We start from the raw sequence: 16,715 nt of genomic DNA, 5'->3' as shown, positions 1-16,715 counted from the left end.
ACCTACATAAATTCTAGGAAAAGCTGTTCACGGTTCCGTCAGAAAAAAATATATATATATTTGCTGCACGTGGCGTTGCTATGGTTGAGAGGCGTACCGCGATACAAGAGAAGTACCACACGCAGAGTTCCGGGACGCGTCGCGTTGGGGTAGGTCGGTACTTTCGTGAATGAATGCCGAAATAAGCGATCGAAGCGACCGTCTGGTCTCGAGTCAACCAGACTGTAACGTTCCCTAAAAAATTTCTCTCTCGTTTGAAATATTTCCAAATAAATTTACGAATTATGTTTAAACATATTTAAAAAAAAAAAAAATGAACACGTACGCACGCACGCACGCGTATTATTATTATTATTATTATTATTATCTTAAAAATTAATTAAGAGAATGTTTGATAAAAAAAAAAAGAAACAACTCGTTATCCACCCTTTTATAGAAATTTGGGACCAGTATCGAGACTGCTGAGACGTCGTCATCACGCGACATGCCTTGCAACCAAATCCTGTGATAACATTTATAGCGTGAATAGAAATAGTAATTCATTGGACTGGAGACTAGGACAAAGTGCGAACGAGCAAGGTTTGATGTCTTCTTTGTTAAAAAAAAATATATATGAAAGAAGAAAGTTTCATTATTTTCTATCGGAAAAAGTTTACGAAGTAGAATCCAATCGTATCGATTTAGCACTTTGTTCCCTTTTAGGACTGCAATCTCGACAAAGCAGTAGCTTAGACTGGAGAGTAGGAAGATCTGTCACTTTTGGTTCCAACAAGCTCCATTGGCGAAATGCCACTCGTAGTGCGGAACAACTTTCTGCCAATACTCCGATCGGTTCTGATCATATTCAAACGCCAAGTACCAAGTAGGTCGATTCCTATTTATTATTTTTTTTTTTTTTATTATATATATGTGTACATATATATACACGTACATTCGGTTCGACGTGCAATACGTATACATATCTATCAATATAACTTACCAAGATATCATATCTCATCTAGATGGAGAATGAAAAAAATTGTATTTCTTTTTTAGATCTAAACTCGTCTCCCTTCTTAGACGACTCTCACCTCGTCTTTCACGACCCGGAAGCAAAGGATCCTTGCAATCATCACCGACGATCTGTCCATGGGTCCAAGTAGAATATTCGACCGAATCGATCGATGCCTCCAAGCGAGAAGAGTCCCAAGAGAGTGACTTGAGTTTTCAACAGGAATTACAGTTGAACGAGCTGAGAAAACGAATGGCCGGAATCGCTTCTACTTCTCAGGTAGTCTCTCATCAATATAGATCGTATCACGAAAGAGTATACGATCGAAGTAAATGATCTTTGAAAATTATTATTATAATGATGATGATGATGATGATGATGATGATGATGATGATGATGATGATGATGATTATAATAATAATAATAATTATTATTATTCATTATTATTACGATCATATAAAGGAACTTTCTTAATGTTAACGAACGATCGATCTTAAGTTAGTATTAATAATGTTGACGTCACTCAAGGCGGTCTCCTCTCAACGAGAAGTCATTCGGAACGAAACATTATCGAGGGCGTGTCTGTTAATGATTTCCGGTTTCGCTCGTTTAATAAAATAAGATGAAAGATTACGCAGTAGAAAATATTCTTAGTTTTAACGCGTACGTTTTATTATTATCGTTGATCGTCTCTTGATCTTTTATAAAAGATTCTTCGAATTTCTTTTATCAATTTTATTATCGAGTTTCTTTCTTCCTTTTTCTTTCTTCCCAATCGCGATAATATATCCTTTTACAATTGTAATATTATTTTTTTTTTTTTCACGTATCAGGTTATTACGAAATCTACGAACGATAACGAAGATCAAATCGTGCCACATCATCCGACCTTTCAAGTGCAGGAATCCGACAGCATCGGTCGTAACAACTGCATCCACACAGCGTAAGCTTTTTATTTTTCTGTTTCTTTTACTTTTTCCCCCCTTTCGGAGTCTCAAATTTTTATCTCGGATCTTTTCATTTATTTAATATTAAATTAACCGACTTGTCGTACGAGGAAAACTATCATGCACTTCCTCGATTTCGTTTTCTGATATAGAAAGGATTCGTATGGAAACTTTGGACGATTGAATTCTTACGTTTCTTTCTTTTTTTTCTTTTTTTTTTTTTTAGCTTACTAAACTCCTTCCATTTTCTCTTACTTTTCGTAACAGGAGTAACGATTTGATTGTTTTGTCCTCATCTATTTCTTTTTTCTTTTTTTTTTTTTTTCGTTTTTACAACTCTTTCCTTTTTATTTCAAAGTATGGAAGAAGAAAAGTTTCAATAATATAAACGTTCTAATAGTCTCACCCTAACGTTTGCATTAACCGATAGAAAGTTAATGACTGCTAGATAGATGTTAATTAACAATATCATATGTAATGTACGAAAATTTTCTTTCTCACATTCACACACGCGCGCGCACATACACATAAACACACATATCACGCTCTGCATCTTTCCATTCACATTATGCATGATCTCTTTCCGAAATGAAAACCTTCACCACTTTGTATATGTTACTCTCTATTAGATTATGTATATGCTGCACTTAATAAATAATTGCGAATGTTTCCTTGTGCATTGTGATCTTGATTTTCACACCTTAGATGTGTTGGTTAAATAACTCGTGTCGTACGAAAACTACCATCGCGGATAGACGATTGTTTTGGTTGAAATGTTGACACAATGAAAATAGGAGAACACAAAGTGTAACAATAATCTTTACGAAAAGAAAAAACAAAAACAAAACAAATATCGTATGCCCATAAATACTGATAATTTTATTATTACGAATACTATATTACAATTCTTTCGCAAGATAAATATTTCTTTCGATAAATCAACTAATCGCGTCTCGTGCATTATTTGATCGCATTGATCAAATATGATCCACTGTACAATCCTTATATTTATTTATTTAAAAAAAAAAAAAAAAAGGAAAAAAGAAAAAAAAATTATTTGAACGACGCATCGAAGTACAATGGCCGCCAAACAGTTTGGGCACGGGTTCAACATGATAATACTACTCGCAGTACGTACATACTAAATTGTAGAAATAACCTTTACAATATTGGTTGATATATTTGTGAACACGACTGACACTCAAAGTTTTATAGATGAGACACAAATGATTATCTTTCGGAGGTATATGAATCAACGAACCTTCTTTTTCTTTGGGGTGAACATAATCTATTGTTTGCTCTTGTGATAAATTAGCCGTATGAAACTGAACGATAACGTCCAGAGTACCTTCTTCATCTTCTTCCTCCTCTTCTTCTAACGTTTCATTTTGCGATTCCATATCATAATCAGAGGGATCCGAAAGATAATCACCAATGTCAGATACATCGTCAGAATCACTTCTATCGAGTATATCATAAAAACTAGAAGGTGAATTTTCTAATCCCGATGAAGACGTTTGCGATTCTACATTCTTTGGTCTAATTTTCTTATACTTTTTCTTCTTTAACTTTGGCACTTCTTCTTCTTCAATGTCCTCGTATTCTTTATCGCTAAAAAGCGTGTTACAGTATCTACATGCATTTCCTGTAATTTTATTGCTACAACTACATCTTGTAGATTGAGAATCTTCGCTACTCTTAGAAGATTCCAAATTTTCCGATTTACATGTCTCTTTTTTCTTACCGTTCGCACTCTTCTTACTTTTACTACCAGATCGCTTAGACTTAAAATCTTTGCTACTTTTAGAAGATTTAGTGCCACTACTACATTGTTTGGATGTAGAATCTTTGCTACTTTTAGAAGATTTATTGTCACTATTTGATTGCATAGATACAGTATCTTTACTGTTAATAGACTTTTTATTCTCGCTAGTAGATTGTATAGAATATTTACTATCAGTACTAGTGACAGATTCTGATAGTTCTTTTTCCTTAATGTCTTTTGCATCCTGTGATCTTTTATTTTTATTTTTTGGATCAGACACTTTCTCCTCAGTTTGATTCTCCTCTTCATTTTTGTTTTTCAATCTATCAGTAATCAATGTGTAACTACCTTGCGACCATCTTTGCAATTCCATAGTCATTTTTGGTTTCATGTCTGGTTTCATAGACACAAGGTCTAATTCCGTATAACTTCTGAGTAGTCTAAATACAATTTTAGACTTAAATATATCACAAAAGCTCTTCAACAATGCTGGTAGAGTTTTCTCGTCTGCTACCTCATAGTTTCGTACGTCAGCAGGACCAACTTTTTCCCAACAAATACTTTCAGAGGCAATCTCCGCTAAAAGCTTATTATATACATCTTCTATGAAAAAACTGGAAAGAAATGCATAAGATTCTACTTCAACCACCTTCTGGATATCGTCAATCATTTTGGATTCAAGATAACAACCCCTGACCCATGACTCTAACTTTATTTCCATATCCATTGGTTCAGTATATTTATAAAATAACACAGGTCTTGGCAGTCTATTACTCTGTCTTAACGAACCTTCGAACCAACCGTTGAGAGACCAACGAGTTCTCTCAGTGGAAATCACCTCTGATACTTGATGAAAAGAGGTATCCATAACTTCGAAAAAGACTAGGGAATTATATTCCGGTACTAAGGAACGTACTACGTTTTGAGGCAATCCATCTTTATCCGTATCAAAGAGATCCAAGGTTCCCCCGTCCTCTGCAACCCAGTTTTTTGAAAGATACAATATATAAGCGATTCTTCTTTCACCCATATTATCGTCATGGCAAAGCAAGTAATCTGTATTACAGTAACACGAACTCGACATTGAGATTTTGTTGTTCAGGTGAATTCTTGTAACTCGTTCCATCCACATGGCAATCTCGATCTGAAAAGCTGTGTATAAAAGTTGTACATTTGGTTTATCCACAAATTCAAGGTCATCTGATTGTTCAAACTGATACAGGTCGAGAATATTTCTTCGATATTTGACATCTAATAACTCATTTTTTAGTTCATTTATAAAATCTTCGTTAGCAAGAAAATTTGATATTTTACAAACCCTAAAAGGTGTTGATATAACTTCAAGATTATCGTTCTTAATCTCGTTATGACAGCTCCAGTTTTTGGTAACTAAGTCCTCAAATTCTTCGTTGTAAATATGATCCGAAATAATGCGATGCCTCAGTCTCTTATTCACAGGTTCTTCGTCCAATATATTTTTTTCCGACATGATTAGGTAAAAAGCTTTTTAATTCAAATTGAAAAATTTCTCGTTAGTTCTCTTTGTAAAAAGTACTAACTACTTTCAGTCCACGCATTACCTTCAAAACAATCTGGCAGTACTTTGCTTTCTCGCGATACAATAGACGTTAAGAAACTCTTTAAAGCATTTAAAAGTATCGCTAAAATTGAAACTATATCACATTTCTCTTATACACAATAATACTTTATAATTATCCTAGTCGTATATTCTTTCTATTGTTTCACTAGCTCATTCCCATACATAGTACGTACGTAATTCGTATAAATTCGTTTACGTATTGTGATTTACATATACATATACATCCCTTTATTTTTATCTCACCGATTAATCATTAAGTAGAGAAAAATAACGCATAATCTCTCGAAAATGATATTTCGTAAATTCGTAGCTGTAAAATCTTACTGTAGAATGTGGCAGAGTTGTTTTCTCGATACATTCGGTCCACGTGGTCGTCCAACTCACATGCGTCTTCTGTAAAAAAAATCGATCGTAAAGTTCGATAAATATTAACAATTCCAAGATTCCATCCTAAACTGATTCTTCACAGGTTATAATCTCGAAATAATTCGAAATACGAATATTCATACGATATTACCTATTAGAAAGCGTAACAGTATCCAAATTTAGAGAGTACCAGATTCGTCCTTCCGTATCACCCAGTCTCCTTCTAACGAGTGTGGCTCGTCGGGTATCGTCGTAGTTGAAAACATTAACCGGATCGAAGGCAGGGATGTATGTCGAGTACTTGGCACCCAGTACTTCCTCTCTGTTGCTTAGTTTACGTTTGCTGAAGGACAGATTCGAAAAGTGCGCCGCAACGTGTTCTCGGCAACGATTTAGTACGATCTTTGATCGCTTGGTAGCGCTGTCGGCGGCGTTTGGTGCCAAGATGGCGGCAGCGTTACGCGTTTGACGGATGCCGTTGGTCCGCATGGAAATTCGGGGCACACCCTCGCCGCTAAATTCTACAAAGTGAGACGTCGTCGCGCGCGACCAACTTCGATATCGCGAAATCGAACGTTAGAGAAGATTAAGCCAAAGGCCAAATCTGGAGACCGGAAAGCAAATCTCGCACGCATACGTGAGTAAAAACGAGCTATGTAAGTTCCTCTAAACGCGACACCATCGCGCGATAGACAGAGAGAGAGAGAGAGAGAGAGAGAGAGAGAGAGAAAGAGAGAGAAAGAATGATACATGCACGCATGGATTTCGCATATATATGTAAGATTAACTCCGCTTAGAAACGAATTTTTCTTTTTTTATCACGACCATCGAATGACGTATTCTCCTTTTTCACCAGTCGTCCTTTCGACGATCATACAAATCTTTCTTTTCCATCTTTCGAACGAACGATATTTATGATTAATCATTTTTCTACGAAAAAGGGAGTCATTCGTAAGACAACGAGCTCCGAATTTACAATCACGTTTCTGTTGTTGTTGTTTATATCGTACTGATATATACATATACACATATCGTTTAACCTAAACCTATTTCCAATTCTCTCTCTCCCTCTCTCTCTTTCTCTCTCTCTCTCTCTCTCTCTCCTTCTCTGATCCTTACATTTCTTCCATATCATCCATCTTTTTTTCGTTCTTTCGATAGTATACGAAATTTTGTTAGAAAATGTTCGAAAAATATTATTAAAAAGATAAACTCACGAAGAGAAGGGATTTTATATATACATACATAGATACGTACTTAAGTACATACATACATATGTATCCAAGTTCATCGATAAAATGCGAAAAACGTTAGCTTTTTCTCTCTTGGAGCCGATCGAAAGCCGGCTCGTATACATATACACGTATATGTGTATATATGTGTATATATGCGGCGCGCGCCTTTCGGCATTATAAGTCTTGACCTTGGACGGAACTTTCCTCCCAAAAGCGTATATTCCATTCGTATCTTAGAAATATTTGAGAACATTTATTTAGAAATATTTGTCGACTAGTTACAGCACTGATTTTACGACCTAATCTAAGAAACGTCTACGTGATTTTTACGTATAACACGTACTAATGAATTTTGCAGTAAATAATCTAATTGTAATTGTATTGTAATCGTAATCGATTATAAAGATGCAAATTCAAAGGATTTGCCGTCCCTCGAAGTTATTATATATTAAAAAAGAAAAAGAAAAAAGAAGTACACGATCTAATTGAATTCAATCGATTTTAATGAAGCATAATTCGAAGTAGTTATGTATTAAAAAAAGATAAGATTTTAGAGAAGAAAATTCAAAGGACTAATCGTACCTCGAAGTTATTATTTATTTCATTAATTCAGTTTGTTTAATAAAAAATTGTTAGTTATTAAAAAAAAAAAAAAGAAGGGACAGAACAAAGATCATCTGATTATTACAATAGATACGTATGACTTACGTATTATGTCATTAAAATTTATTGTTCGTAAAAAATTCGTGAAGAGTGTACATATACAAGATCAATAGTCGATTATATATACATATATATATATAAAGTGAATCTAACGGGTAATTTCCTTTCGTTCTTTTTTTTCTTCGATCGATTAAAACCGAACGCACATATGTATATTAATTTAGAATCTTAAAAAACAAAAAAGAAAAAAGATGTGTATGTGTATGTGCGTGTATGAGAATTCTTTGGTCAATCATGTTTTCGTTACATTGATTTAATTTATTATCGAATTTATTAACGATAATAATCTTTATCTTTAAATGTGAAGAGGTTAGTCATCGGCCATTATTCTAATTGATCGTGTAAATATTTTAATCCCGTAATATAATTGGAATGCGCAGATATAAATGCACATCGCGTTTCTCGAATCTCCAATATCAGAACAGGCTTTGATATCAACGACATCTTCTATCTTTTTTTTTTCTGGAAATGTCGTTTTTCCTGCTCGCTTTCACCTACACGACAGGAGAAACATGGAAATGCATTAACGATGAAAATGTATGCTACTGCTACTTCATAAAAAGCTTTACGTTTAAATCGATCGTAAATTTTCGATCGAAAATATATATATATATATATACGTTTATCTAATATTTTACAACGTCATGTAACCTTGTTGTCGCACATTTGTATGCCCATCTTGTATATAAATATCTTTTTTTTTCTTTCTCCTTTTTTCAAATTTTATCGTTTCGTTTCTATTGCCGACGAAATATTAATTTCCATTTTATATCGAATAGTTTTTATACGTTATTAAATATAAATTATAATTAATGTGTAATGTAATTACATCGGATTGGTATAATCGTAATATTATTACTTTTTTTTTTTTTCTAGAAGACGAACAAAAATTAAATTAGAAAGGATGAAGCGACAAATTCGTTAATAATCTTATCGTGATTCAATTTTGATATAAATACCATGATACAATTATACATAATAATATAAGTACAATACATGACAGTATAATTTTCACTTTATATAATTTGCTTTGAAAATACACGCATAAATAATTGATGGTCGTGGATTGTTAAATTCTGAATTCGTTAATAATCTGATGAAGATTAAATTTCGATATAGATAACGTAGTAGAATTGCATTAATAATATAAATATAATGCTTAATACTATAATTATTATCTTATATAATTTGTTTCAAAAATATGCGCATAAAGAAAGAAACAAAAAAAGAAAAGAAAGAAGAGATTATTATAGTGTTAAGAATTGGATTCATTTTGCGGAGTCACATCAAGATTAAATTTTAATTATCAGCAAAACGTAACGCAGGAATTAAATATTTCCACTTCCGCGAATCTCACCTTAATAAAATTCGATAATGTATAAGAGCATTCGTTACGTCAGATTTTTCTAGCAAATAAACAGGCCTAACGTAATCACGCACACGCTAGAGACGATGAAAAAGCTGGTCGAACTCGTTAGGAAAACTTGGCAATTTGGAGTTTGATCGATGACACAACAACGACGACGTATATGTGTCTGCGTATATATATATATATACACACGCATGTACACATACGTTTCGTATTTAAATGTACACAGATATACATACATACATACATACATACATTTAAACATGTATATATTTTTAAATTTCGTTGCATTCGCAAGTAACATAAAGTTGTGAGTGATCACGTTAACGGTACGTTTAAAGAACGGTGGTGGTCTCTTCGTTCGAAAAATGTGTCGAACGCGTTTCCTTTTCTACTGTATTGAAGAGAGAAGGAGAGAGAGAGAAAGAGAGAGAGCGCGCTCGCGTGCGTTGACGATGACGATGGAGCAGGTTGCCGTAACGCCTTCGAACGGCATCATTCCTTGCTCGAAGTTTGCAGGGTATATACGTGCGTACGAGTGAGTGAACAAGAGAGAATCGTACGAGTAAAAAATATTGTCGTTTGTCGTAAAAATATTTTCTAAATTTTTATTTCAAAAATTATTATTATATTTTTTTTCTCTCGGAGTTTTTGTTTCGTTTCCTTTTTTTTTCTTTTTTTTTTTGTTTGTTTGTTGTTGTTCGTTTTCTCCGCGATATAACGTTGACTAACATTTTTTTTTTATATCCATTTATTTTCTGTTTGTTTTTATCTAATATATATACATATATATAAAATTTTTTTTGTTCGTTCCTTCGTACGTTTCGGGGTGACATTCAGGACGTAACTTATACGACGTGCATAATACAACGACGGCCATACTTAATCGCGTTAGTGCGACTTTAACGGTCGTCGACTCCCTGTGGATTAAAGTGCCTTTTGCTTTTCTCTCTCGATAAGTCTTGTAAGTATGTAACGGTTATTCCGTAACGGATTCGCCGTTTTAAATCGACGACTTAGATATCGATATTTTATCGATGTAACGATCCCACGATGACGGTGTCTCCTAGTTACTTAGTTTCACTAGAGAGACATTTTTATGATCTTTCAGATCAAACGCCTGTAACGTCCTTGTCACTTCTTCCTTTACCTTCTATTCGTAATCTCTTTATATACATATATACATATATATGTATATACGTACGTACACACACGTACACACATGTATAATACGTACATATACGTGTACTTAAATATATTTAGAATCTTTATACGATCGTTTATAAAACTCGTGGGTGTATTCATTTCCGTCTTTAAATGTCTAAAAACATTATCATGAAGATTTAAGTAAGTTTTTTAAATGACTTAATCGCAAGGAAAGTCGAGTATCGCGAACACGAACGCAGCTGTCGAGAGTCGTTCCTTCCAAAGCGTTCCAGCAACGTTCCGTCCGGTAACGAGCTGATTGCCGCGGATTATTTCTTTTATCGTCGACTCTCGTCGTTCCACGACGATATCGTACAATGCGTTCGAAAATATTCAGGACATACTTTTCGCTATCTCGTAATAATAAAAAAAAAAAAATAAATAAATAAATAAATAAATACAGAAAGAAAGAACTTCTCGAAGTTTTCACATTTGGTTAATGTACGGTATCATAATGCGTTCGAAATTTCGCAAAACCTACTTTTTACTATCTCTTAATACATAAATTATAAAAAAAAAAAGAAAGAAAATAGGAGAATAAATACGTTTTAGAAATTTTCACATTTGGTGAACGTACGATGTAGTAACTCGCTCGAAAATTCTCTGGCTGTATTTTTTCATGTCCTAAAAAAAAGAGAAAGAGAGAGAGAGAAAGAAATACGATGTTCTCGAAAATTTCACATTTAACGAATGTACAATATTCATATTGGTGAGCGTATAGTGATTCGATCAAAAATTCTCGGACTGTATTTAATATTAAAAAAAAAAAAAATAAAAAAGAAAAGAAAAGATGAGAAAGAAATATTTTCGAAGTTTGTAAAATTTCCACATTTAGTGATACGTGATACGATCTCGTTCGAGAAAAAATAAATTGAATTGAATCGACGTTTTCATTCTATTTACACTTATTTTCTACATACGAGACTCGCTTTACGATTTACAACGAAGTCGAACTTTACAAGTCGTTTATCGTAGCCAGTTCGTGTTCTCCTCTGTCCATCGTCTCAAATTCGATTTTCATGGAGAACTTTCCGCACGTGCGAGGTAATTTTATTACTCCATGTCCATTCGTTCGGCTCGATGCGATAAAACGAAGAATCGTCTCGGTGTTGCACGAACGTCCAAGTTACGAGACCTTTTATGAGGTCGGTAATCACAATAGAGCATGGCTAGAGCCAGCTACGTGTCTATACATATGTATGTATATATATATGTGTGTATACTTAGATATATGTAGCTGTACGTCGTATATGGACGACGTACATTCAGGAACGAAACTATAACGTGTCGTGTGACGAACGTTTTTCAGATTTTACTTTTTCTAATAACTATTATTCTTATTTATTTATTTATTTATTTATTTTTAATAACGAAGAAAAGAGAATAAACTAATTCTGTACTTTACTCTCTCATATGCACATATTTTATAATACACATAAAAAAAAATAAGCGTGCTCCTTCCCTCATATTCATGTTTCGAAGTAATCATTTTTTTTTTTTTGTTTATTGTATTTCATTTTTATGTATTATTTTACTTTCTAATTTCTTTTCTCTTTTTTTTTTTTTTTTTAATCGTACACAAATTTTCTGTTGTTTAAATGAAATTAATCTTAAATTCGTCGAGGAGTACGGTCGTGTAATTTATAGAATAACGATGACACGATATTAAAGAGAGAGTGTATTTTCAGTACCCTTCTAATTCTCTTTGCTAGTTAGATAACGATAACGATAGCGATGAAGAGGAAAAGGGGAATGGAAGGGGTGTGCTTCTCTCTCTCTCTCTCTCTCTCTCTCTCTCTCTCTCTCCTCTCTCATGCCAACAGTCTCGATTTTATTCGCGTACGTTCGTTGGACTAATATCCCGAACATAACAGGTTCCTTTATGGTTCTACTATACCCCTCCTCTTCTTCCTCCTTTCCTACTCGTTGTCGTCGTATAATTTATCGTTACGCGTGGGCGCATGTACCGGCAACCTGCGTACCCTGGACTGGCTTTCCCTTTTTCGGAAATCCGCTTGTTCGCTTTTCTCTGTCACGGAAATGTAAAAAGAAAGGAAAAGAAAAGAAAAGAAAGTTTTGCTTTTGTCGATTGAATTCAAGGTGATAATGACCGACAGAATATTTTCTTCGAGGATGATCTTATTTAAGATTTTATTCAGCACAGTAGTTTTTTTTTTTTAAATTCGAGAAAAATCTCTTGAATATTTGGTTCAAAAAGAGAAGACGATTTTAATTATGTTTAATTTTTAACGACAGTTTTCTTATCGAATTATAAAGGAAAAAATAACAAGATATGGTGTTAACTATATTAAGATCAAGACTCTTTGTCTGAACATCCAGCGTACGTGTGATCCTTCTTAATTTTTGCGAAAATAATTGTTATTGATTTTATAGCGTCTCTACTATTATCATTACTATTATTTTACAGATCGGAAAGATGTGATCAACATGCTCACGAATACGTAAATAACGTTCTTTTAATTAACCATTTAAGAGAGCGATGATTTACGGTCGTATTAATTTACGATCTTTAATAGGATCGAGGTTCCGCGAGAAAATCATTATTATCGTTCGTTTCATCTCTAGCAATTTCATCTGTAATCATTTTCTTTTGCATGATATAACGAGATGGTGTCACGTTTCTTTCATTTTTTCTTTTTTTTGTTACTCTTATTCTTTTGTTATTTCGTTTTATTTTTACTTTTATTTGAATTATTTTATCTTTGCATGTATTTATTTTTCCACATCATTTTCTCATTACATTTAGCCCATTACACGTACCAATATACATCTACGTATATATGTACACACACACACACACACGTTATCTTTTCTTTCATATCAACTCACAAAACAAATATGAAGTTGCATCACGCACGATTCTTACTATAAAGCAAGCTGTAATAATAATGATCATTGGATGTATCATGAACGGTACTTATTCGGCACGCACACTTGTTACAGAAAATGATCTCTCCGTTGCACGCACTCACGAACTATGCTCTTGCAAATACGATTAAAATATAACAGGATAGTTTAACATCCGTATGGTAAACGCGATCATTCACGACAATTTTTATGACTCTATGTCTCACGAATATAAAAGCATCTTTCTTTAAGTAATTGAATAAATATAAAAAAATACTTTTTATAATGAGAATGGGAGTATTTAATAAACATAAAGTTCATTGATATAAATCGAATTAATTATCGATCGTTAAACGATTTAACGAGTAATTATTCTAAGAGAGAGTAATTATATTTTCTTCTATAAATTAAATTTGATTTTGCAATAGAACGTGGAAATCGGTGATTAATTACTAACGTCTTTAAACGTTTAAACGGTTTAACACTTTTATTATCTCGGAGCAGTGTTTTTGCCTTTTGTATTAAGTCTAGAAAGAAAAGAGATTCCTCAGTAGCTTGTTAAATGTCGGTCCGTAAAAGGAGCATTAGCCGTAAAACCCACGCTCAATTTATACTCAAGAACGCGCGCCTCTTATTCAAGTTACGGCTGATAAATCTAAATATGTAGGTATTTACTTATCCATGTATCTATGCATGTAGATATGTAACGAGCTAGCACGAAAACGAGTCAAGATTAGTTTCAATTCGATAATGCGATGGCTCGTGATACATCTCACGATCCTCTTCACGAATAAATTTCATTTTCGTCCATCGAATTCGTTCCGTTCGTTAATATGATGCATCGTGATGCATCTCATGATAATTCTTCGCGAATAAATTCGAATTTCGTGCAACATTCGATAATACGATGCATCGTGATGCGCCTCACCAATATATAAAATCGATCTTTTCGATTTTCCTGCATCAAATTCGTTCGATTCGATTGTACGATGCATCCTGATGCATTTTACGATACTTTTCGCGAATAAAAAATCAATTTTTTTTTTTATTTTCCTATATCAAATTCGTCCCGTTCGAGAATACGATGCATCGTGATTGACGTTCGTGATGACGCTTCCGGCGAATAAAATCGATTGATCTTTTTTCGATTTTCATATATCGAGAAGTCGATTTCGTCTCATTATTCGTCCATCCGGTACTAACGAAGAACCCGTCTGTAACTCGTTTCCTTTATGTACAGACTGCCATTTCCTCTCTTTGACAGAAATCGTTCTCCTCGTTGATGGCCTTCTCGGTTCGGTAATTGGATATTACTTAATGGAAAAGGAAATAAAGATGAACGACTGTTACAATATTTTTCTTTCGTATCATCGGTATATATTACTTAACAAAAAATGTCTTCTCCTTCTCCTTCTTTTTCTTTTCTTCTTAGTTTAATTAAATTATAAAAAATATTTAAATAGAACAATTATTCGTCGTTCACATACACTTCGTTGGCGATGACTCTTCGAATCGTTATCGTATTTTCGACGAATATGGCGTCCAATGTAAACGTCCACGTCGTCGTTAGAATCGCTAATTATTATGCGCTAAGCGTATATCGTATTTTATGGGCTTGTCATTTATCGATCCTTTTAAACGTACGAGCTAGTTCTCGAGTCAAAAGTATCTCAAACTTGAAATTGAAAGCGATATTCTAAGTTTTTTTTTTCCCCTTTTTTTTCTTTTTTTTTTTCTCTTTAACTAATTCGATTTTATTTCGATAGAGCAAGAAGAACTCGAATAGAACGAGGAGTTGGAATCTATTTCTGATTTAGATGACATAATTTTTCTTTCGGGGGTAGAAGAAGAGCTGGGAAGGGAAAAAAATGGTGGTTAGTCTCTATCTATCTCTCTGTCTCTTTTCTCGCACCCGACAGCCTTTAAAGAAAGAGGGAAGGATAGAGAAGAGACGACAGAACGCACGGTTCAAATGTCACGTTGCTTTATTTTCGTTTATATTTAGAAACGAGAAAGAGAGAGAGAGAGAGAGAGTTCAGCCGGTGTCACTTACCTCTGAGCTCGCGACACTCGGTCGCGATGATTTTCGTAAAAGGAATAGAAGAAATGAACTTATTTCTCGACTTATGCCAACGACTCGAGACTATCGAGTCATAGAATCTAAAAGTATCTCGATCATTCATCGAACATAATTTGTTTTATTATAGTTTTTAATAGAAACTTTTAATACTACTGGTATAAAATGATAATTTATAAAAAAAGAAATGATCTGTCGTTTTTTCTAGGTTTAATCGGGTTAATGAATTTGTTGCAACGTTTAAATGGAAGATCGTTTTAATCTCGATATTTAAACCATGTCACCTTAACAATGTATATATATATATATACACACACACATATATAATATATATATAATATATATATACACACATACATAACATATATATGTGTATATATATATATATATATCTTTCTATTTTAGGCTCGTCTCTCCCTCGACTTACCGTTCATTTCGTAACTCCAATATACCTTGTGAGCGTTCGAGCACGACGATTCTCTTAACACAAAGTTCTCCTACCTCGAGACTTCATTCAAAATGAATGGGCGTAAGATTGAATGGTTACGTGGAAAAAGGAACGTGCATTTGCTTTATCGGGATAAATGTGACTCGTTAGATTTTATATCTATCTTTCTCTGTATCTTCTCTTTTTCTTTCTTCGAACAAATAAATATCTTTATATACGTTTCACCGTTAACGAGAACGATTATGCGTTTCGCACTTTTTTCCCTTTGTTTCTCATTATTATATTTCTTTAATAATATCAAAGTATCTTCTTTATTATGGTTAATTAACTCGCAAGAGATATTTTCGTATATAACGTTGTTATACATTGTCCGTGCAAAAGAATGATATATTTAATAGAAAACTCTTTTGAGTTAGTTATTATACGAGCCAGTAGTGCACAAAATGTAACGAAGTGAACGTAAAAACGAAACGCTATGGGAAGATCCTGAGAACTGTCAGACAACAAGTTTTGTATTCGGTCTACCTGTAATTAACGGATAGAGATGGAAAAAGTAGAAGATAGAAGCAGAAAAAGAAAGAGAGAGAGTTCTCTACTTAGTATTACATATCATCATTTGCAAGTTTCTCAATTAATTACTTTTTTTTTTTCTTTTCTTTTTTTTTTTCTTTTTTATAAATTCTTGCTCAACGTTCACACATAAATGTGAAGGCTTACTAAATATGAAGACGTATCTTATCGATAAGATATCAAAAAATTAGTACGAAGTAAATGTAATTGTTGTCTTAATAGGTCCAATGAAAGATAACGATAGAAGGTTAAACGTGAAATTTACGAGCGCGCGTGTATATATATACATCTACGTATATGTACGGTTGTAAGGATTCGAGACAATCTTTATCATATTGCGCTCGTTGCGAAGCAAACGTCACTTCGTCAAGTTCGAGGTCAACCACGACTTTCTTCGCGATTAACGCCTGTCCGTATGCTTGTTCGAAGATGGATAACACTCGCGAAACCGCAGGTATACTAACCTACATCCGTCAATTCGATGAACAGAACAATTCATTATATTCTATTATGTATACTTTGAAATCTTTGTTCTCTCTTTTTTTTTTTT

At 33.6% G+C, this 16,715-nt stretch overlaps 2 protein-coding genes across 11 annotated transcripts in view; one reads left to right on the top strand and one right to left on the bottom strand.

Moving 5' to 3' along the window:
- LOC127069604 (uncharacterized) overlaps positions 1-16,715 on the top strand; it is a 41,697-nt gene that overhangs the window by 6,590 nt on the left and 18,392 nt on the right. For all 6 annotated transcript variants that reach the window (XM_051006823.1, XM_051006806.1, XM_051006801.1 and 3 more), the window contains 4 exons: positions 437-579; positions 703-862; positions 1,036-1,270; positions 1,825-1,934. In XM_051006823.1, coding sequence (XP_050862780.1) covers positions 437-579; positions 703-862; positions 1,036-1,270; positions 1,825-1,934 — 648 coding nt within the window. The remainder of the gene's footprint in view (positions 1-436; positions 580-702; positions 863-1,035; positions 1,271-1,824; positions 1,935-16,715) is intronic.
- LOC127069659 (prolyl 3-hydroxylase OGFOD1) lies at positions 2,132-5,966 on the bottom strand. 5 transcript variants are annotated; one of them, XM_051006915.1, is made up of 4 exons: positions 5,821-5,966; positions 5,628-5,696; positions 4,781-5,206; positions 2,946-4,678 (listed from the first exon to the last, which is right to left on the bottom strand). In XM_051006915.1, exons 2-4 carry the CDS (start codon positions 5,659-5,661, stop codon positions 3,060-3,062), a joined length of 2,079 nt encoding a protein of 692 aa, XP_050862872.1. In that variant the 5' UTR covers positions 5,662-5,696; positions 5,821-5,966; the 3' UTR covers positions 2,946-3,059. The 5 variants fall into 5 exon arrangements, with proteins under 5 accessions (XP_050862887.1, XP_050862872.1, XP_050862853.1 ...); XM_051006896.1 differs by having other exon boundaries at positions 2,946-5,206; positions 5,821-5,965; XM_051006924.1 differs by having other exon boundaries at positions 2,946-4,855; positions 5,821-5,964.

Source organism: Vespula vulgaris, chromosome 1 (assembly GCF_905475345.1).
Source record: "Vespula vulgaris chromosome 1, iyVesVulg1.1, whole genome shotgun sequence".
Lineage (NCBI taxonomy): Eukaryota > Metazoa > Arthropoda > Insecta > Hymenoptera > Vespidae > Vespula > Vespula vulgaris.
This window is presented reverse-complemented; position numbering and strand designations above follow the sequence as displayed.